At 40.2% G+C, this 23064-nt stretch overlaps 1 protein-coding gene and 1 long non-coding RNA gene across 3 annotated transcripts in view; one reads left to right on the top strand and one right to left on the bottom strand.

Moving 5' to 3' along the window:
- LOC142068655 (uncharacterized) overlaps window positions 1-9070 on the top strand; it is a 54809-nt gene extending 45739 nt beyond the window's left edge. For both annotated transcript variants that reach the window (XR_012664558.1, XR_012664557.1), the window contains exons 2-3: window positions 3090-3185; window positions 7379-9070. This is a non-coding gene — a long non-coding RNA (uncharacterized LOC142068655). The remainder of the gene's footprint in view (window positions 1-3089; window positions 3186-7378) is intronic.
- The window catches only part of RBL2 (RB transcriptional corepressor like 2), a 58016-nt gene extending 35224 nt beyond the window's left edge, over window positions 1-22792 (bottom strand). The window contains exons 1-4 of the mRNA XM_048870615.2: window positions 22502-22792; window positions 19337-19467; window positions 13453-13653; window positions 8512-8576 (exon numbers count right to left, since the gene is read on the bottom strand). Coding sequence (XP_048726572.2) covers window positions 8512-8576; window positions 13453-13653; window positions 19337-19467; window positions 22502-22687 — 583 coding nt within the window. The 5' untranslated portion in view covers window positions 22688-22792. The remainder of the gene's footprint in view (window positions 1-8511; window positions 8577-13452; window positions 13654-19336; window positions 19468-22501) is intronic.
- Between the last annotated feature and the right edge of the window lie 272 nt (window positions 22793-23064).

The following is a 23064-nucleotide window of genomic DNA, read 5'->3' on the forward strand; positions in this document are numbered from 1 at the left end:
GTAGGTGATACAAAACTACTCAAGATAGTTAAGTCCGAAGCAGACTGTGAAGAGTTACAAAGGGATCTTACTAAGCTGGATAATTGAGCAACAAAATGGCAGATAAGATTCAATGTTGATAAATAAAAAATTATGCACATTGGAAAACTATACATACAATATGATGGGATCTAAATTAGCGGTTACCACTCATGAAAGAGATCTTGGCATCATTATGGATAGTTCTCTGAAAATATTTGCTCAATGTGCCACAGCAGTCAAAAAAATCTAAATGTTAGGGACCATTAGGAAAGGGATAGATAATAAGTATCATAATGCCACTGTATAAAGTTATTGTACGTCCACATCTCAAAAACTGCATGCAGTTCTCGTCGCCCCCTCTCAAAAATACATTGGAATTGGAAAAGGCACAGAGAAGGGCAACAAACATGATTAGGGAGATAGAAAGGAGAGATTAAAAAGACTGGGACTATTCATCTTGGAAAAGAAGTGACTAACGGGGGATATGATAGAGGTCTATAACAGGGCTGGCGAAACCATGGATTGTGAGCCACATGCAGCTCTTTTACAGTTTAAGTGTGTCCCAGAGAGACCTCCCACATTCTCCCCCTACCAGACTGCAGGGAAGAGCTCAGGACCTCTGCCTTGCAGCAGAGTGGTAGGTTAGGGGCTTCTGCTCAGTGGGGAGGGAGGTTCAGCCCTGTGGGGCAAGCCTGCCAGGGCTTGTGGCTTCAGCAGGAATGGGGCTGAAGCTCCAACTTCTGGGAGATATGTCTCAGCTCTCAAACTTCTGGAAATTGTTGTCTGTGGCTCAGATGGTCAGTAAATTTGGCCAGCCTGCTCTATAATTAGGGCCCTACCAAATTCTCCATCCATGTTGGTCAATTTCACGGTCATATGATTTAAAAAATTGTAAATGTCATGATTTCAGCTATTTAAATCTAAAATGTCACAGTATTGTAATTGTAGGGGTTCTGACCCAAAAAGGAGTTGTGGGGGGATCGCAAGGTTATTAGGGGGTGAGGGGGTGTTGCGGTACTACTATCCTTACTTCTGAGCTGCTCCTGGTGGCAGCGCTGCCTTCAGAGCTGGGAAGCTGAAGAGCGGTGGCTACTAGCTGGGAGCCCAGCTCTGAAGGCAGAGCTGCAGCCAGCAGCAGCTTAGAAGTAAGGCTGGCCTGGTATGGTATTACCACCCTTACTTCTCTGCTGCTGCTGGTGGGGCACTGCCTTCAGAGCTGGCCGCCCAGCTCTGAAGGCAGCGCAGAAGTAAGGGTGGCAATACTGCAACCCCCCTAAAATAATCTTGTGAGCCCCCTGCAACTCTCTTCTGGGGTCAGGACTCCCATTTTGAGAAACACTGTTCTCCCCTGTGAAATCTGTATAGTATAGGGTAAAAAGCACACAAAAGACCAGATTTCACAGGGGAGATTTCACAGGGCCCGAATTATAGAGCAGGCTGGCCAAATTTACTGACAATCTGAGCCACAGACAACAATTTCCAGAAGTCGAGAGCTGAGACATATCTGCCAGAAGTTGGAGCTTCAGCCCCATTCCTGCTGAAGCCACAAGCCCTGGCAGGCTTGCTCCACAGGGCTGAACCTCCCTCCCCGCTGAGCAGAAGCCCCTAACCTACCACTCTGCTGCAAGGCAGAGAGGGGGGAGACCAAATTTCATGGTCTGTGACACGATTTTCATTTTCAATTTGGTAGGGCCTGATCTATAGTATTGTAAATGGTGTGGAGAAAGGAAATAAGGAAGTGTTATTTACCCTTTCACATAACGCAAGAAATAAAATTAAGAGGGAGCAGGGTTAAAACAAACATAAGACAGTACTTCTTCAAACAATGCACAGTGACCTGTGGAACTTGTTGCCAGGGGATGTTATTAAAGCCAAAAATATAACTAGGTTCAAAAAATAAATAGCTAAGTTCATGGAGAAAAGGTTCCTCAATGGCTATTAGCCAAGATGGTCAGTGATGCAATCTCATCCTCTAGGTGTCCCTAAGCCTCTCCCCACCAGATGCTTTAATTGAAGAACGGGATGGATCACTTAATAATTGCGCTGTTATATTAATTTCCTCTGAATCATCTGGCATTGGCCACTTCAGGAAGACCGCATACAGGGATAGATGGACAATTGGTCTCATCCAGTACGGCCATTCTTACGTTCTTATGCTAAAGCATGGGACTAGATGTCAAGACTTGTGTTATACAGCTTGATCTGTCATAGACTGCCAATGGATAAGGCTCTCCAAGTTTGTTTCCCCTCCTGCAAAACTGAAGTAAGTACTTGCCCACACAGAATTGTTTTGAGATGCTTATAGGAACACAGCCAACTTGAGATCTAATCAATTTAAAACACCGATTTAAAAGTAGTTTCAGCAGTAATGCAACTTTTTTCTGATTTTTTTTTAATTAGATACTAGGAAAATGATTGTAATGTTTCTCTCTCCTCTCTTGCTATGTGAAAGATGCACACAAACATAGGAAACTAACTGTAAATGGAAACATTGTTGTAGCCATGTCAGTCTCCGGGTATTAGAGACAAGGTGGTCCAATAAAACATATCTCCCCCAACTTGTATCTAAAAATGGAAACAGTCAAACAAATATACAAAGTGCTGTCAAACACAAAGTAAACTAAAAAATAACAGAAATAATATTTGCTAATCTTCCAGTTACAGTAGTATTAGTATCAATAGTAGATAATCAGAAGTGTGATTTTTAAAATTGATGGTGTCTCTATAACAGTAGTTTAAAAAGTCAAAATCCTTGATTGAAAGGTCCTAAGTATTATTTCATGCTCTTGGTTTCCAGAATCATTTTTACTTCTAGTTGAATCTCTCTCTAATGGTATTATTTTATAATGTCATGATGCCCTAGTTCTGCATTTGTCATACAAGATTTAAAACAAAACTTTGAACTACATAGTACAACCTCTAAAATAACATACATTTCCATCACACATTAAGAAACAATCAATTATAGAATTTGCTACTCTACTCCAGTAACACTTGACATTCACAAGTTCTGTACTCTTCAAAATATTAAACAAACTCGAGTACCCCTTTCTTTTCACACCTTCCAGCTTTTCCTTGGAGGAGAGGAGAGACAAAAATGCACAGATGGACAACCTGAACTACAATTATTCAGCCTGGAAGATCTTCACTTTGTTTGGAAAAGAGTAAGTCTAACGCTCTATTTCCACTGAACATGGTATACTGCATAAGCAGTTGTTATGGCCCCAATTTAATAAAGCAAATGAGTCTCACTGAATATACTGGGTCTTATGCACATGCTTAAGTGCTTTGCTGAACAGGAATGGAATTACTCATGTGCTTAAAGTTAAGCATGTGACTAAGTGTTTTGCTGCCTTGGAGCCTATAAGTGGAAGAAGGCTCTGACTGCCAAGCTCTTATAGTATGTTTCCTTAATAGAAATAACATTTGTAAAGGTTTGTGTGGTTCTGCATTCACTATTTTGCTATTATCTATTCCTAAAATTACAAAAAAGTTAATACTCCAATTGTCATTCCAATGATTTTTGGAGACAATTTTTTATTAATAATTCTGTATTTTGGGAAACACCAAACAGTATGTTCTAAGTCCAGCACGTCTTGCAGGAGTATGACAGAATATACATAACAATATTTATTAAAATTCCATCAAATTGCAGGTAATGGCATTATTCCTGGGGTTCATTCTTCTCTCATTCCTTTCTTCCTCTTCTTTTGAAATCAGGCTGTAAGTGGAAGGAGAAGTTTCTATCTTGTTAATATTATGTAATTTTTAAAATTTATATTCTACCTCTAACTCTTTTCACTGAGTGTGCAGAAATAAAATAGGCTAAAACAGGAAGGTTTTTAATTATAGTATTTAAGGTGGTATAATAAAATTGTAAATATAACTATAAATTTCAGCCTCTTGGTGTTTCTTATATACTTCAGGGTAATAAATTCCCCATTCTCAAGAGGTTACTGTAATATTTTATGCTTTTACACTTTTAATTGCTTTCCAAATTATTTAAGCTCTTGTGGTGGAGATCCTCATCATTCAGGCTCCTTCATATAGCATAAGAGGGCCAGAGTGGCATAAAGGGGCCCTTAAAGCTCACAAATCAGCCAGTCGAGGATTCTCTTGACGCAGATATGATGGAAACAGCCAGGACCCCTTCTGAAATCCTGTCCTGTAAGGAGTGTGGCCAAGGTTGCATAGTTTCTGGGCAGCCCTGAGGCCCATAGGGCAGACTGGGGAGGCAGCAGTAATTTACATGCCCAGGGCTGTCTAAGTTATATCAGGGGTCTCTCCAACTCCTGGAACAGCCCATGATTGGGAGGGTGCAAAAGTTGTGTAAAGCCCCTTTAATTCTCTCCCCCAGCCAGGGTTCAAGTACCATGCTGCACTTCTAAAAATGCACAAAATTTCACTCTGTAAGTTAGTAATCAGAGTGAATGGAGTTACCTTAGTTACATTCTGTCACCACCCTTTTTTTTTTTATTTTAAAAAAAGAGACCTTTTCCATCATGTCCTAATTAAGGGAAGTTATTCCCTTACTCTCAGTTTATGGAAAAGCACAATATTTAAATTGAATATTCTCCTTGCCTGAATCCAGGGGGAATTCTAGTTTCCTTTCTTCCAACTTGAAAATCCTTATGTTACCTGCCTGATAATACTGCTTCAAGTTTAGAAGCACAATATCTTCCCCTCTTCTTATAGTAACTGTAAAATCTTAAAAAAACTTGAGGGCTTATAAAGACCCTCCAGAATCCAGTAGCATTATGAGAGCGTAATTTTATATATATACATACAGTCAACCTTCTTAGACATTTTATTTCATTCTGGCTTTGTTCGAGAAGTTTTATAGAAGACGAGGACAGGTTAGCCTTATAAAGTGAATCTATTGTATCAATTATATGTGCACACAAATAGGTACTTACATTCTCTACGCTTAGGTACGTCAGAAATGACATGACATTTTTAACTTCTCTATATGTTTCTTGGTTCATCAGTATTGACAATAACTAATAAAAAATGTACTTTATAATCCAAGAGCTGACCAAAGTGAGCTAATTCACAGAGCAACAGATACTGAAGAAAAGGCTTACGTATGTTACTACAGTGTCATCTGCATAGGAAATGACTTTCGTTCTGGAGTTTCAATTTTGGGTTCTGCAATATTTTCTTTAATGATAATTTTTTCAGGACTGGTTATTTTCTATTGCTAAGGCAAATAAGAAAGGCAATAGATATCCTAGATCTCTAGTTTCCTTTTAAAAGTAGTATTTCTCTATGGAGGAAGCTATTTACAAATGTGGATGTTTAAAATGGTTAGCTCTTCGTGTACAAGGCATTCAGTTGTTTTATGAATTTTATCAGTTTTATTGGTGCGGGCTAGGCCACTGCTTCCCGCAGCTCCCATTGGCTGGGAATGGCAAACCCCAGCCACTGGGAGCTGCGAGCGCCCATAACTGCGGATGCTTAGGTACACAAAGTGTCTTGCAGCCCGCAGGGGCTTACCCTGAACAAACCAGGAACCAAGTTTGGGAACCCCTGCAAGCTATTCATTAACTGTCTTCCCTGCCAGTCACTGATGCTTAAAGTTACACAATCTACAGTTTTTATTATGGAAGATAAAGATATATAAAGGCAAATACATGTAAATTAGAATACATATTTCCTTTGATATAAAAATCATGAAGCTAATTAAAATAAATTAGATCAAACTCTTCCAATTCTGTGTATCCTGAATGTTCTTTTAAGTTTTATACTTTTTATTTACAGATTTATTTGCAAGCTATTAAACAAACGTTAGAACAAGGCAAGCTCTAGAAATGATACTGTGTTTACTTTTTATTAATTAAGTAGGTGCTGTGTCACAACAGTAAAATGAAAGCCTAAATTTAGTAAAACAATAATCATTGACAGCATCACAGACAAGAATAAATCTCATTTTAAGGGCACCAAAAGATTATTCCAAACTATATTTCCCCAGTCCACAGCATTTCAAAGAATGATCTACTATTTTTCCCCTTCCCAATTCAAATAGCAAAAACAAGTTACATTCTGCTCAATGCTCTATTTCCATTTTAAATGAAAAGAAATCAAGAGAGAGAGTTTAAAGAGTGATTCTCTGACAAGCAAGATAAAGAGCAACACAAACAGCAATAATACTAGATTACAATGATAGTAATCATTTAGTACTAATTTAGTACTAATCTTACAAAGCAAATAAAACCAGTCACTGACCTACTTTGCTCCAGACAAAAAAAGCTTTAAACAAGCAAATCTGCTGTATTTTTTGCACTGGAAAAGGAAGCTGCACACACTGATCTTCAGCCTGGGAAGCTTGTTGCACAGACAAGCCCCAACTTGTCATCAATGTGTGGTTGCCACGATAAGGATAACGGTCAACCCTCAAAACAAAACAGGCAACTTTCAAAGCAAAAAAATGCCTTTAATGACCCTGAAGATCAATTTAATCTAATAATCTTTGTTGCCCCACTTTTATATCACTACTAATTCTGTGTTTTAGGCTTACAAATATTATAAAATGTTCCCTCTCTTTGTAAGATGCTATAGGTTATATGACACCTATGCCAGGCCAGATTAATTTAAATCAAAGTGATTTAAATCAATAATTTTATTATGATTTCAAAGACTGGGGAGGCAGCTGTAATTTACACACCCAGGGCTGTCTAAGTTACCTTAAACTAAACCTTGATTTAAAAAGGTACAATCTCATATGTTAGCTTAACCATGAAACATGCTGATTTGAAACGGACTACAGCCTTATACTAAATTTGGTGCTTTTTGCTAACCAAGAGCATACACTGTATCTATACATTTATTTAAGCCATTACACATAACTACCTTAAATTGTGTTGAATACATAAGAAAAGTTACTCAAGTTTGAATGAATTAGTCCATCTCTGCACTTACTAGCTAAACTGAAACCAAAAACAATGAAGGCAAAATCATTTCTGCACAACAGAAATGGAAAGTACTGACATTCAGAAAAATGTAAACTATTTCTTCTATTGTAAAGAATGAAATATACCTATATATTTAATGCAATACGACAATGCAATACGAAGCTTGGGTTGACCCCAAATTCAGAGACATTACCCCTCTGATTTTACATATATTTTAAAAGCAGCTCCCTTTACTCATCTTGCGTGAGTGAGCCCTCCTCAAATGTTAATGTTTTGTATTTAAATATTAACAGACTATAGTAAGTATGGGCATTAACACAGGTTGTCATAATATCAAATTACATTTTAAAAAGGATTATTTATTTTAATTTAAACTAAAACAATCCAATTTTTAATTTTTTTTTTTAAAAGTCAATTTTTATCCACACTGATCTCTTCTATTCTAGGCAGAAAAGTTAAGCTGTGAATCAGAAGTTGCTCACCACTGAAAGCACCACCTCAAAAATCCACAGCTAGTCAAAAATATTAATTATAAATCCAGCAGAAGCAAATGACAAAACACCTACTCCCCTCATTCCTCAGCAGTTTCAAGGGTGGCAAAGCTTTGTCTGGCCAGCAGAAGAAAAAGAAAACTCTGTCTCTTTAAGGATTGCCCCCCTTTCCCTGTTTCCTCCCATCTTTCTGGAAACTCAGACTTGAGGAAGTGGTGGACTTGAGGAATGAGGTTTGTGGCAGACTGGCTGGATACGAGAGTAACCAGCATAAGCCTGTTGTTCTCCATTGCACCCAAGGGAAGGTTTTATAAGCCCTTCACCCTGCCTCGGGGCACTATTCTGCACTGGGAAGAAATTCTAATCCAAATTGGAGGTGTGGGAGCAAAACCAGGTTTTGGGAACTTGTGGGCATTAAGCTAGTTACCTTTTTGGTGCTAGGAAAGAATTTTTTCCCCTCTCACTGCCAGACTGCCCTGGAGAGAGGTGTGTGGGCTATGTGTTTTTTGTTCTCAGCAACCCTGGCACAGTGGGGTAGGTTAGATTATAAAATTCATTTTCTTGCAACATGGCAGGTACCCAGTGAAGGTAATTATTAAATGAGGAGTTCAGTTCCCTGATAAATCAGAATTGGAGCAGATTAGGAAAAGGCAACTGCTAAAGGAGAGAAATGGGTACAGCAAGGAGACAACCCCAGGTTTGGTCTTATCTTAGTCACCAATGGACATGAAAATCCACATCATGAACATCTGAATATGGATCCATAAAAGTTTCAAGAGGCTTCCCCCTTTTAGAGAGAGAAACTGCTGGGAAAGCTGAAAATGCAGCCAACACAAAAGTTACAAGACTAAGTGGTCTCATCATTAATCTTAAAAATGCGTGGAAAGGTAGAACTGGAGAAGTAAAGGCAGGGAAAAAGAGGGTCATGGGGTCTGTTGTGGAATGGCATCTCTGTGGAAATTCAATGGGTTAAGATATGCTGAACTTTTTGATGCTTATCTGATGTACGAGGATCACTTCTTTTTATTCATACATAAGCTATACTGGAGACTAACAAAGAAAGTTTAAAGCAAATGTCCATCTCTTACCTTTTGCATGAACAAACAGCACCCAACAAAACTGGAAAACTTCAGAGACTGTGCAAGGCTGTCGTCTTTTGGAAAAAAAATATCGTAAGAATATAATATTCAACAAACTCAACGCATTCACACTGACAAAACAGCATGCCTTGAAGTGGCCCATTACTTGATGGGAAATTAAGCACAAGTACGTAGGACAGCAAAATGCCTTCAAACATTTGTGGATATTAGTCTATGTGGCACAGTGGGTTAGTGAACTCGACTTTCATCTGTGAAAATGTAAGTTGAACCCCTGTCTCTGTTTGCACACATTAATCACAAAGCCACTACAATATTCAGACATCAGTAAAGTTTACTTGAAAAGGGCCAAGACTTGAACAGCAGACTTCTCCAGATAATCCTAAGGATGGGCACAACTGTACAGATAAGATTCCACAGTGCTTGCTCTCCTGAACAGCACTTTCATTGGGTATTACTAATCTCACACAGTTTATGCATCTTGCTCTGTGACTCCAATATTATCTTACCTGTACTGACCAAACCTAAATAAAGACTTTTAATAATGTAATTGATTTTAGTCTGCATTGGTTTTATATGATGTATTTGTATACAATGAATTTTTATTGTATATGTTTTCTGTTGGATTATTTGCCCACTACCAATCTACATAGCAAAAAAAATCATACTGAAGACTCAAGTTTGAGACCTGTGACATATTATTTATTTATTAAAAACAAAGTTCTTGTAGTTTAATTTCAGGTTGACTTTGTGGCTGGGGGTGCTTATCTTGTAAATTGTTTTTGTCACCACCAAATGAAGAAGTGAGAATACCACATGTGAAGAACTGATATTGCAGACTTCATGGTGTCATAAATCTGATCCTTAGTGAGGTATAAATGTCTTGTGTGTAAATTCACAAGGAATTAAACTATAAAAGGGTACTCAATTAAAAATTGTGAGTGAAAATAATTTATTCACTAAAAAAAAAAAGACAGATTCGCTTGTATTGGTATTTGCTTGTTTCAGTCTGTAGCACAGAAAAAGGCTTATTCTGTTTCAATAAAAGTTACCTGTAAATTAAGCAGCATCAATATTTTTTTTTTTACTGTAGATTTAAAAATTCTTATCTTCATACATATAACAAGTGTTGCAAAATTACTGAAGATAGTAATAATTAGCAATGTGTTCTGAGAGTCAGAGTACAGATGGCTTACAAACAAGGTGTTTAATCAGTGGGGTATGTAAAGTCCATCAGAACATTCTTGTAAACAATGAAATATGCAAGGTGTCTGGTATTTAATCAAGTGTATTTAGTGAAAGCCAGATTTTTAGAATTGAGTGCTCACAAAAATTGTGGCATGCATTTGTTCTACACAGTTCTACAAATCAGGCAATGTATTTTCAGTGTTCCTTGCCTCTTACTTCAGTTGGTGACTAGACAAAATCTACCCTATAGCTCTTCCATGTGGCCTTCATGTAAACCAACAGTTTATGTACTGCTGCTGCTATTTTGTTTAACACTGGCATATCAGCATTTTTTGTTTTGCTTTTATACCCAGATGGTATTCTATTATTTGTGAATACCTGTTTCCCAATGTTATGTTTTTCATTTTTATACAACCCCTGCAAACCCTTATAACAAGGAAATGGCAAGTTAAGGGAACCTTCTTTACCTTTCCTCAACACCCACACATCACATTAGTCACTCGCACCAATACTCCATCTCTGCAAGGATTCACCTCCAAGATACAAAAACACTATACATACAAAAAGAAAAGGAGTACTTGTGGCACCTTAGAGACTAACCAATTTATTTGAGCATGAGCTTTCGTGAGCTACAGCTCACTTCAGCTGTAACTCAAATAAATTGGTTAGTCTCTAAGGCGCCACAAGTACTCCTTTTCTTTTTGCGAATACAGACTGACACGGCTGCTGCTCTGAAAACTATACATACACAAAATCTAAATTGATACTTTGATAAATTCATACTTCAATGTGAGTTAACACCTACCAGCCAGGTGACCAAAAGAGACAGTCTACCCCCCCTACACAGTGTTCTAGCACCCTCCCACTTTCCAACAAGTACAGACAGGGGCTAGGCTTCTTATCAAGATATTACCCAGACTTTGCCTATAGACCTCCTCTCTAAGACCTCTGCATCAGTCAGGCTAACAGGTTTAATTCTCTAGCTGACAGATATCTGTTACATTTTTCCAAGCCTTTCAACAATACATTTGATGAACTAGGAAATGTTAAACTGCTATTGTTATAGATTAATCTAATGACTTGTCTACATAGGTAAATTAGTGCACAGTAAGGTAGAAAGTGAATGCATTAATTTCTGGACATTCTTACTGTGCACTAAGAGTGCCTTTGTGCACATCAGTTTAATGCACTTTGGAACTGTACAAAACTAAACTGCTTGCGGGAGAACGCTTAGTACACAGTAAGAGTGTCCACAAGGGGAGTAACTAGTATACTTTCAATTCACATCCTGGCTTACTGTGCACTAATATTCTCCTCTAGACCAGCCCTAAATCAGGATTTTGCAAATATTTGTCATTAGAGTCATTCCCTAATGGGACAAACACAAGTTACTCTGTACACAATTTTTTTTTTGGGGGGGGGGTGGAATACACATGTGAGGGCAGTGTGCGGACCCTCACTGAGTGACTACGCACGCACCTAGGAGGCTGCAGAGACCTGGCGGCTGCTTCTTGGGAGCCGTGGCCCCACACCCCAACCCCTTACCCCAGCCCAGAGCCCCTCCTGCATGCAAACTCCCTTCCGGAGCCTGCGAGACAGGGGAGTTTGGTTGTGCGCGATTAGAAAGTTGGCAACCCTAGCGCACACGTGAGAGAGATCAATTCCACTGTGTGCCTGCAACCGAAGAATCTTCTGCTGAGAATGCAATTGTGCTATAAATCCTAAGCAAAAAGTGTGGGAGAGAAAAGCATTCCTTTTCTCCATTTTTGCATTAGGCCAAATCATTTTGCCTCCCTAATAGCGGACCTCTAAAAAGAGGGATATTGGTAAATTTAATAAATCTTTCCATATTCAAATAATCCTAACTGTAGTCTTTGGAGATCTGAGTTTCCAGACATTATAAAGCTCTCGAGTGTTTGAAAGAATCCAAATATTTTCAAAGGGCCTCTCCTGTCATCAGTCATAACAATGCCAAATGTAAGACCAACTCTGCTATTTGAAAAAGACAATTGTGATTTTACTATTTTTGGTACCTCTCCCTCCTTTTCTAGGAAGGGGTCTGAACCCTGCTGAGGGTTACATATTGGTTAATGCCTTGTGCTATTGTTATACAATTTTACCCAATCAGCCAACTCATCCCAAATGAAAAATGCTTTGGTATTGAAACAAAATCTCTACTCAGAAAGTTCTTTTATTCTAGTGTCTCCAATTCCCCCGTTCAGGTTTTATATTGAAAAGTCTTCATATGTTCTGTTTGATCTGGCATAAATCTTGACCAATCCAGGTGGAATCAGTCTTCTATTATTTTTCCCTTAAACTGGTTACAGCTATGGTACCTAAAATTCTAATATCTGAATTACTGAATGATTTGAAAGGATGCTAGTACTTCCACATTAGGTCAGAACTACCTTTTCTTTATAAAGACTGATATTTTAAACTCCACATCACCAGTCCTTGCTTCTCTCAAAATAAACCACCGCAACTGACATGTCCTGTGCCACACCTGGTCCCCAGGATAGAATTTTGCTATGAAATTGAGACAAAAGTAATAAAGTCCATGTTTCCCAAGTTTTCTTGTCCTTCCACTTTTTAAAAGTTGCCTAAGTTGATTTGTACAACAGGTCTATTAGCCTCACCTACAAGGGATCTTTGTATGACTTCAAGAGACCTCATTAGTGCCTCTCCATTTCGGACAGTACTTCTATTTTGAAAGACTAAATTAGTTAGATGCTCCCATAAGTAATTCTATTTACTTTTTAAAATAAATCAACAAGGAATCCAGTTAACCTCAACATTCTCCTTTTCCCATTTCCTCTATTTCCCTCTCCAATAAGTTCTTTTTTTAGATTCTGCTAGACTAATCAAATGTAATTTGTCAAGAAGTCTTAATCAGCTTTTATTCTGTTGGCACCATATGCCTATACATGGAATCATCTTAAAAGATTTCCAAACCATTTTTTTTTGTGTGGATGCTCCTAAGTGTGATTTTTCCAGTTTAATCTCCAGAATCATATTAGATCTTCTCTTGGTACTATCCATGCTAACAATTCGCAAGATTTACTACTCTTATTACAGAATTATATATGGGATTTACTATAACTTTCTACTTCCATGTTATAATCAACTAATTCATTTTAATAACTGGTTCTGTTTCAAGAGTTTTAACTCTATGTTACAGCACATTCAATTTTTTGATCTTCCATAACTCAAAACCAGTATTTGGACAGTCCCAAATGGTCTTAGGAGTAAGGTTTAAATAAGGTCAGTTTTAAATATTGTACTAATATAAGAAGTGAGAAAAAGATTAACTAAGTGTTAGAAAGGGAAAATAAAGGCTGTGCACAATAGACATGAAGAATGCATCAGCTGCACAGATGGAAGCACCAATGAATGGTTATGTTTCCATCTTGGTTAACCAGTCAAAGGAAATCAAGGGAAGCCATGCTCAACATAAACTCAGGCAGATGAAATTTTGACAAGTACAGAATCAGAAAAAGGAGTTACACCAAACACGTAAAATCTATTCATGTACAGCACATAAAATCTATTCAGTCTTTCAACATGGCAATGGAATAGAAATTTACTACCATAAAGAGAAGCCCAGAAAAAAGAAGTATGACCTATTAATGAAACTGCAGGAATTACCAGGAGATAAACTGAATTAAAAAATATAAAACTAAAGCACCAAGAAATTATCAATGAGCATTGCTCCAAAATCTGTTAGAAAAAGTAACAAACACACACCTCTGTTTTCTTCCTCTTTGTTGACGAGGTTGATCATCTTGAGGATACGTGAAAATGTCCTGAAAAATGGGGGCATACTTCTTAAAAATTACAGCAGAAACAGTGAAGTTTCTCTCCAGTCTCTCAGTACGTTCTCTGAATTGCAAGGGTAGATTTGCCATGTCTTCCCATTTCTTCATCTTGTTAAAAAACTCAATCAAGCTGAGAACATTTAAAAGATGGGGATGAGTTTATTTTTATGAAAACTAAACTATAAAAAACATTTTATAATAAAACGCAACCTGGTTTACACTTCTTGTAACTGTTGACAACCCGCGTATACAGCTTGATAACATTGCATGATTACAAGCAGGCAAGACAATTAAAACTCAGATCACTCTTTGTTCATGAACAAGGTTGAGTTCAGACACCTAACAAGAATATTGTACCACTACTTGCTGGTGCTCAGTGTGACTTTACACTGCACTTTAGTGGCTTTTTTCCACATATGTACCATCAGTTGCAGTGGCTCAGACTACTCTGCATATTAAGCTTCCCCCATTTCCCTGAGCCACTTATCTACTTTGGCAGGGAAAAAACCACCCCTGCACTCTTCACAGTACTAAGAAAAATCTACAGCCACAGAAGGAAAAAACAGAACATGACTATGTGTCATTTCTGCCACGCTTTTAAATAAGCTACACCAGGGGCTCTCAAACTTCATTACACCTCGACCCCCTTCTGACGACAAAAATTACTACACGACCCCAGGACGGGGGAACAAAGCCTGAGCCCACCAAGCCCACGAAGCCCTTCAGCTTCGGCCCTGGATGGCAGGGCTTGGGCTTTAGCCCCCTGGTGGGGCTCAGGCTTTGGTCTCAGGTCCCAAAGCAAGTCTAATGCCAGCCCAGGCGACCCCATTAAAATGGGGCTGCGACCCACTTTGAGACCTGACCCACAGTTTGTGAACCACTGAGCTACACTATATTTTTCATTTGTCTTATGGTTTTATTGCCCGTTCTTCCCTGACTTCTAATTCCACCCCCCGCCTTGTCTTTTATAGCTAGATTCATCTAAATTTATATCCTGTGTCTCTATCTTCCTCTATTTCTTTTTGCTTTTTAAACCAAACTTTTCTGCATTTTATTTAAAATGTCCAACAATATACATTATTATTATACTATAATATATCTACAGTTTCCTGCTATAACCATTTGTATGTTACACTGCTTGATCATCACAAAACACAACTGCATTACTGATGAACATTGACTCAGGTGAGTCAATAGCTTTAGGAAATAATTTATTTTATTGCTTTTATGGATTTTAAGCATGTGATAAAAAGGGATGTGTCAAACTTTGGTACAAATCTTATCACCTACAGCATGTCACAGGCTGAAGTGTGGAAGTGAAATGGAGATTACTTACCTCTAACTGAAGGTTCTTTGAGATGCATGGTCCCTATCTGTATCCCACAGTAGATATATCTGTGCATCATGCACCTGAAACTAGCAAGCCCCATCTGTAGGTTTGTGCCTGTGCAATTATTCTCCTTGTGTTCTGAACTGATAATATAGGGGGCAAGGCAGACCGATGACTCTTCATTCCCCCTTCTCATCGCAAACCAGATAAGATTGAAGCAGAGGGGAACGAGGGCAAGTAATAGAATACAGATAGGGATTACACATCTTGAAGAACCTCCAGTTACAGGTAAAGAACTTCCATTTCTTTTTCAAATGCAGGGCCCTATGTGTATTCCACACATGGGTAATTGTTAAGCAGTCTTCAAACAGGAGAGGGTTCAAGGATACAGCTGGCATAAATGTCTGTAAAAGTACTGTCCCGACAGATGTATGTGCAAAAGAGGAATGGACTATTCCTCTTCTGCAATATTTTGTGTAATATTTTGTGAAGATCTGGATGGAGCTCCAGATAGCCATCCTACAAATGTCCAGCAGAGGTACTTCTCTCAGAGATGCCACTGAGGTTGTTTGTGCTCTAATGGAATGGTTTCCCACTTCATCTGGTAGAAGAATATGTGTCAACTGATAAAGAACGATGCAGCCAGAGAGCCACACAGAGTCTCTGAGAAGTTAATGCTTGTCCTCATGATTATTTATTGCTATAGCAATAAATAATCTTGGTGATTTCCTGACTGGTTTCTTTCTTTCCAGATAGAAAGACAAAGCCCATCTGATATTGAGAGAGTAAAGTCTCCTCTCCTCTTTGAAAGTATGAGATTTTGAAAAGGATACTACTGGCAAGTGAATAGGCTGATTCATATGAAACTTGAAAATTACCTTGGGGATGAATTTTGGACGAAGTTGAAGGGAAACCTTCTACAGTATGGCGCATGGCAAGTCAACCATGAGAGCACTTAGTTCACTTACACTTCTGGCTGGTGTGATGGCAACTAGGAAGGGGACCTTGATAAAAAAGTGGGACACTGAACATAGCAGTGGTTCAAAGGGTGGTCTGGTAAATACTGACAGTACAAGGTTGAGATCCCATTGAGGTGCTGGTTTCACCACCGGTGGTAAACGAGACATTTCAGGAATCTGATTGTTGTTGGGTATGTAAAAATGGAGTGGCCTACTACCAAATAGAAGGCACCAACTGCTGCTGGGTGGATCCACAGCAAACTAACAGAAAGCCCTGAAGTCTTCAGGGACAGGAGACAGCAGGAATATCTGCTGATTCTAGGGACAGCTGGTTCCATTGCATCCAGCCTGAGAAACGCCTGCATTTAGCTAAACAGCATTTTCTGGTGGAGTCTTTTTCTCCTCTGATTGAGGACAGACTGAATGGTTGCTGAACACGAACAGTCTACATCTGATATCCATCCAAAAACCAGGCCATGAGGTGAAGAGAGTTTGGATTGGGAGGTTTGATTTGCTGTTCTCCTCCGGTGGCTTGTTCAGGATAACAGGAGGGCCTCGGCTCTAGATGATCAGCCTAGTGCTGCTCTGAGGCAGTACAGATGGAATTTTCTTGTTCGCCTGGGAGGCAAACAGATCCCAAGATGGCATTCTCCACTGAGCCAAGATGTCTTTTAGGACATAACTGTGTATCTCCTATTTGTGGTTTGTAGAAAAGTTCCTGCTGAGATTGTGTGCCAGAGCATCCTGCACACCTGGAAAAAATGGTTACTCTCCTTCTCGTAACTGTTGTTTTTCGAGATGTGTTGCTCATATCGATTCCAATTAGGTGGTTGTGCGCAGCATGCACATGGGAAAGTTTTTCCCTTGCAGCAGACATCGGCTGTGCAGCCCCCTGGAATGGCGCCTACATGGCGCTCAATATATGACCCTGCTGACCCGGTTTAGTTCTCAGTTCTCTCCTACCCCCTGCACAAGCCAGAACATTCTTTCTCCGGTTAAAAAATGAGCCTACCTTCTCGTTGGCCGTGTCTGTTGTTCTAGATGAGCCTTTGCTTCCTTACAGGAGGCAAGCACAGATGGAACCTCTAAAAAGTATTGGAGCCTCCCACGTACAACTATCCAGGGGGTTGATGATAAACAGTGTCTTGGTGTCTCCCAGCCAGTTGACCCTTCATATTGGCTCTACTGCGGTTCATGGGATCCATATATTAGACATCCCAGATCCGTGCATGAACTGCACCTACCCTTTTGTCCTAGTTGATGCCACCAAGCTCTGCTGCAGTACACTGAGAAAGAAACTGAATCAGATCCTTCAGTACTGACGGTTCTGATGGGCATATCATCCTCCTCACCTGAGAAGGCAATCACTCCATTATTGCCATCCCTGCATAATGACCACAGGCAATTCCAGGAATTTTTCCAGATAGTTGTGACTGAACTCCAGATCTGTCTTGAGGAGATCCATGACATACATAATAAACTCCTGTGTATAGGGGCAGTCCAGTTATGGAACTGGTGCATCAGAAACCACATTGTACTCCGGCAACATATTTTCATCTTCGAGTGATTACTCATATCGATTCCAGTTAGGTGTGTGCACATGCCGCATGCAGAGTCTTCCGAAAGTTTTTCTCCTAGCAGAACCCATCAGCTTGGCCGTGGAGCCGCCAGGAATGGCGCCTCCACAGCACTCAATATAGGACCCTGCCGACCCTCAGCTCCTTCTTACCATCAGTGACCGTCGTTGGAACTGCAGCGACTTACTTAGCAAGCTCTCCTCATTTTCCCTCTGAAACAGCAAGGCCGGGCAGCGTCCTCCATAAAGGTACACCTTGCTGCTATATCAGTTTTCCACCCGGGAGCATCTGGATGCCCCGTCTTTGCCAACCCTATGGTTGGTCGGTCCCTCAAGGGTCTGGAACAGCTACATCCCCAGATCAGACAGCCTGTCCCCACGTGGGACCTTAACCTGGTCCTCTCCAGACTGATGGGGTCCCCATTTGAACTGCTGGCGACTTGCTCCCTTCTCTATCTGTCATGGAAGGTAGCCTTTCTGGTCGCCATTACATCAGCAAGGAGGGTGTCTGAGTTAAAGGCCCTTACCTCTGACCCACCCTATACAGTTTTCCACAGGGATAAGGTGCAACCTCAGCCAGTTGTTCATAGCAGTGGCAGACCGGATGAAAGGACTCCCCTCTCCTCAAAGTGGTTTCTTCTGACAATGAAATGTGTCAGAGGAGGACTGGACCAGACAGGAAAGGACATTGTTGTCAGGGCAAAGTGAAAATATCCTCTGGTGAGGTAAATGTTTCAGTCCATCATGGAGTTTGCATAGTCCCAGGGGTCAGGACCAACAGATCCAAGGCATGCAGGGGCATTGTCTTAGAGGCAGATCACGAAGGGGATCAGTTCTTATGCCCATGAGTATGCGCCTTACTCTTGTAAGAGGCACGAGGCAATTGTTTCTGAGACTTACAGTTTTGGCCTCTGCTCCGGAACTTGTGCTCAGAAAGGTGCCTGGATCCGACTGGGGAGACTATACTAAATAGACTATAAAAACTCTAAAACACTAAGAATACTAAAAACTACATACAAATATATTTACACATTCGGAAGAAACAATGTCAAGATTGCTTAGGACTCAGAGGATTCTGAATCAGGTCATGCAGCAGTAAGGAACTGAAGAGACATCAATCTGCCCCACCCCTTATATCCTCAGCTTGGAGCACAAGGAGAATAACTGCATAGCCGCAAAACAACAGACACTACTTGCTAGAAAATTCCAGTCTCAGGTACCTAGAGTGTGTGGAATACACACAGGGACCAGAACTCAAAGATAACATCTTTCTACTGTTTGAAGGAGAAAGAGTGTGTGTGCACACGCATGTGCGTAAAATTCAAGAAAATGTCTCATGTGACTAGAGCAACTTAATAAATTCTCACTTTCATTTGGTTATTACCACTAAGTACTTGAGAAAAATCAAGACAAGAATATGAATATTATGTATTAAACAGGTAGTTCAGCTTTTACTTGATTTTACCAAATAAACCCCCCCAAAACACCCCAACACACCACCACTACTTTTTATGGGCCTGCTTGTGATTCCTGAGGTTGAAAAGCCAGCCTCAGAGATAGAACATGCTCTGTTACATGCTAATGATTCAGGTGAATTGTGTGACTAGATATAAAATCACAACAAAGTCTGTTAAAATGATTTTAACCTTCTTAGTTAAACATCCTCATTCAGAATGATGGAAAGTATTAAAGACAGAAACTGTCTTTAACTCATGATAGTGTTAAGTTATATTGCAAGACCTTTGTTCTTAGACACTGTGCCCTGGTCTACACTGCGTAGTGTACACGATCTGGCAGGTAGTGAAGACATACCGTGTGTCAAAATGCAGGAAATAAGAGTGGGTTAAAGATAATTTTCAGCCTTCACTCTCAATTTCTAGACCTTTGCAGGTGAAATGCAGTCTTTTACATTTTAACAACATAGTTGCACTTTTAAATGAGAAATTACCTCTGTTCCGAACAGCGCAAGATTCTTGTTAAGGATACATAGTTTCCCTCGACTGTCCCTCTGCTCACAGTTGGGACAGCTTTTCTGCAAGCCACATATAAGGCACATGCTAGCCAGTGTAGATCATTCCCCTGTGAAATTAAACATTACGCCATTTAAAGGATAAACTGATAAATATTTCTTTTACTTCAGCTATGCATCCAATATGGAGAAAAAAGCAAAACATAATCCAGGACATTTCAAGGGAAAGTTTGTAAAGCTTAACTCAATTATTCAAAAGCTCTTCCTAGTTATAATGTAATGAAGGAATTTAAAAAAAAAATGCTAAAATTGGGTAACATCAAAATTACGAAAGCATCAATTAACTTACACTTACCAATTTCATGTTTAAGCCAAATTTAACATGGGGTATTTTGCATGCTTTTTTACTTCTAACAAGAGAAGATTATTTTAAATCTTCTATCACCTTGTGGATATGAGAGCAACTGCTCCTGGCTACTAGAACATTCTTCTTCCCCAAATGATTTATGGAAACTGTATATTGGAGTCTGTTTCAATCTACTTGTATGTCTACTTTACACAACTGAATGATTACCCATTTGTGTGACCACCACAAAAATAAACTCCTTTGACTATACTAAAAATTGTTCCTAAGGACACGTGTTCATTTTTCCTCAAGGGCTAAGAATGAAAGCTTTCAAGTTTGGGCTCTCCAGTCTGGCTGCACCCACAATCAATACAGTTAAAAACTTATACACTTGATCCAGTTTCATGTGTCTATTTCATCAAGGTAATTGAAAGTGTCACACAGATGAGATTCAAGGCATTTTCTAGCAGTGGGCACATATGTCCTTGTGTCCTGTCAGGGAATATCTTATTGGTAAGTCTAGCATGTCACTCTCAATGTTCCATCTGCAATATATGCTCTCTACCACAGCCATAATTTTCCTGGGCTGCCTGGCCTGCAGAAAGATGTATTAAGATGAGATAAACCTATTCCTGATAAACAATCAGTACAAAAAACAAACAAACAAACAAACAAACAAAAACATGGTAGCAATTTAAATAAAATCATAACACCTCAACTGACAAAGTACAAATCAGGGAAATCCTAACTGCGTACAGCAGACAATGGATAAAACGTGTTGTGCAGTAAGCTACTTTTTCTGCTGACAGTGAATTGTTTGCAGTGTCATTGTGTCTGTAATATCCTGGGACTAACAGGGGTGCATGAGGTAATACCTTTTATTGGAAAAAATTCTGTTTGGTGAAAGAGACAAGCTTTCAAGCTACACAGATTTCTTCTTCAGGGAGATGTTTGAAAGCTTCTACCTTCCACCAACAGAAGTTGGTTCAATAAAAAATATTACCTAACCACCTTGTGTCTCTGACACTGAGCTAACATTCAAAATCTGGAATTGAGGTAACAATTTTCTAAATTACCAAAAAGTTGGTTTTAAATTTGGTGCTTTGACCTCACTGTTCCTTTCCAAATAAATCAGGCTTTTGATGCATGGTAAGAGGTATTGTATTATGTGGAAAATGTCCCCTTAACTCAGCTTTTCTTGGTTTTCTAACCTTTGTAGTTTGGTGATTTTTTTTTAAACTACTTTTTTATAAGAAGTATGTAACGGAAGCTGGTATTGCATCCTTTGAGTCTGGGAATTAAATTATCATATGCTGGTAGGGCACAAGAAGCACAGGGTGCCGGCTGAGTGCTTGTATCTTAATTCTCCTTTAAATATATTTTTGCATATGAATAAAAAAAGTTATATTTGCACAGTAAATTCTATTTAATTGCCATCCTAGTGTATTCAGATATACATATTAACACTTTTCTTTACTGCCATATTTATTTTTTAAGAAAGTTACCAGGTAGAAATATTTTTCAAATAAATCTGAATCTCAACGTCATGGGATCAAATTTAAAAGCTGAGTTTCCCAAAATTGACCATACAGATGTACATGCACAGTTCTGTGCTAGATCACACATAGAAACTGTGGTTATTATGGTACTACAGATATTTGTACGTCCAATAGGTACCTATTTATATAGCAATAGGTATGTGTGCATCTATCAGATTTTCATTCAATCACAGTAGCTGTGTAAGCAAACTGGATGTGTATATTTTGGAAATCAGGCCCATATTATTTGTTTTCCATTATAGCTAGACAGTTTGCCAACCGCATTGGAAGAACAGTCAGTTTTATTACTTAAATTTTGAATTTTCTTTCTTTTAGTATCTGTGTCCTTGAGTTCTGAATTTTTCTTTACTTTATTCTGTTGTTTAATCCAGAAACTAGTGTAATATGTGAAATAAAACCTAGTTCAACATTTAGTAAAACACCAACACAAAAAAGTACTTTATCTGGATATAATACACGATAGCTGAAAAACATATCTGCGCAAATCACCAGAAAGTACACTATGGTAGAATCCCATTAGTCCATATGGGAACATACACTGTAAACGACTGAATTCTGAAAACAGCAAGGCAAAAAACCAACAGAAAAACTGAGGCTACTGCATCACACAATGTTAATTTATAAAAAACTCTTCATACCACCTGCAAATATTCCACATTATATTTTATAAAAGCAACAAAGCTTTAGACTTTGTAGACTTCACCTAAACTCCCCACTTTTTAAACAAAGGTTTAATAGACGGGAAGAAATTTGTATTAGACTCGAACACATTTTTGGGTCTGAGGAATGTTACAGAAATGGACACATGGCAATTTTAAAGGAATTGGGAGAGAAATATCCCGGTTTGCAAATATCTCAGACAGGACTGTTGGGTTTGGTCTCGATTAGGGAAAAGCTGGAGCCTCAGGTTAATACATCACAGATCAGGGAATCCAACCCTCCTTCCCTCAGGGGGCAACCACTAACATCCTCGCCCTTGCTCCCCAAGAAGAGGGACCTTAGGACTCCTGCCCAGAGGGCTACGGAGCCATTTCCTGACGCTGGGGAAGAGAGTCTCTGAGGCAACAACAACACAGGATGCGATTCCCAGAGCGTTCCTGGTCTGGACAGGTCGGTCACAGAGAGCCCACCTCCCCGCAGCTAGCCCTCTGCCCCGCCCCTTACCTCCGCCCCTCCCCGCTCAGCTTGGTCCCCCCGGGCCACCCCTCACCTCGGACCGCCCCCCCGGCCGCCCCTCACCTCCAGGGTGTAGTTACGCTTCATGCCCTGGTAACTGAGCCAGGCCTCGGCCCGGGCGCGCTCGTCCATGTTGAGGCTGCTGCAGAGTTCCTCATAGCGCTGTCGAGTGCCCCACTCCTCCGCCGCGGGGGAGGAGGCGCTGCCCCCGGCCCCCGCTTCGGCCTCCTCCTCCTCCTCGCCCGGCATCCCCTACCCCGTCACTAGAGGGCAACGCCGGCCTGCCTCACACTGCGCCTGCGCCGGCCAGGAGCTGCGTTCGAATCCAAACACCCGGGCGCCGAGCTCCGCCCCCGCCCCCACTCTGCACCCTCATTGGCCGGGAGGGGAGCCTCTACTAATCAACGGGCTCCTTGTGGGCAGGCGCAGTACACTTAGCCCTACGCAGCCGCCGGCGGCGGCGCTTCCGTGATCGATCCCAGCAAGCCGTGTCAAGCCCCGCCCCCTCCAACCCACAGCCAGGCAGCAAAAACTACCACTCCCAGCACGCACTGCGATGGCTCGGGCCCGTTGCTGCGGGGGCGGGGGGGGGGGGGAAGGAGGATGGCGGCGTCATGCGCCGCCTC

Source organism: Caretta caretta, chromosome 12 (assembly GCF_965140235.1).
Source record: "Caretta caretta isolate rCarCar2 chromosome 12, rCarCar1.hap1, whole genome shotgun sequence".
Classification (NCBI taxonomy): domain Eukaryota; kingdom Metazoa; phylum Chordata; order Testudines; family Cheloniidae; genus Caretta; species Caretta caretta.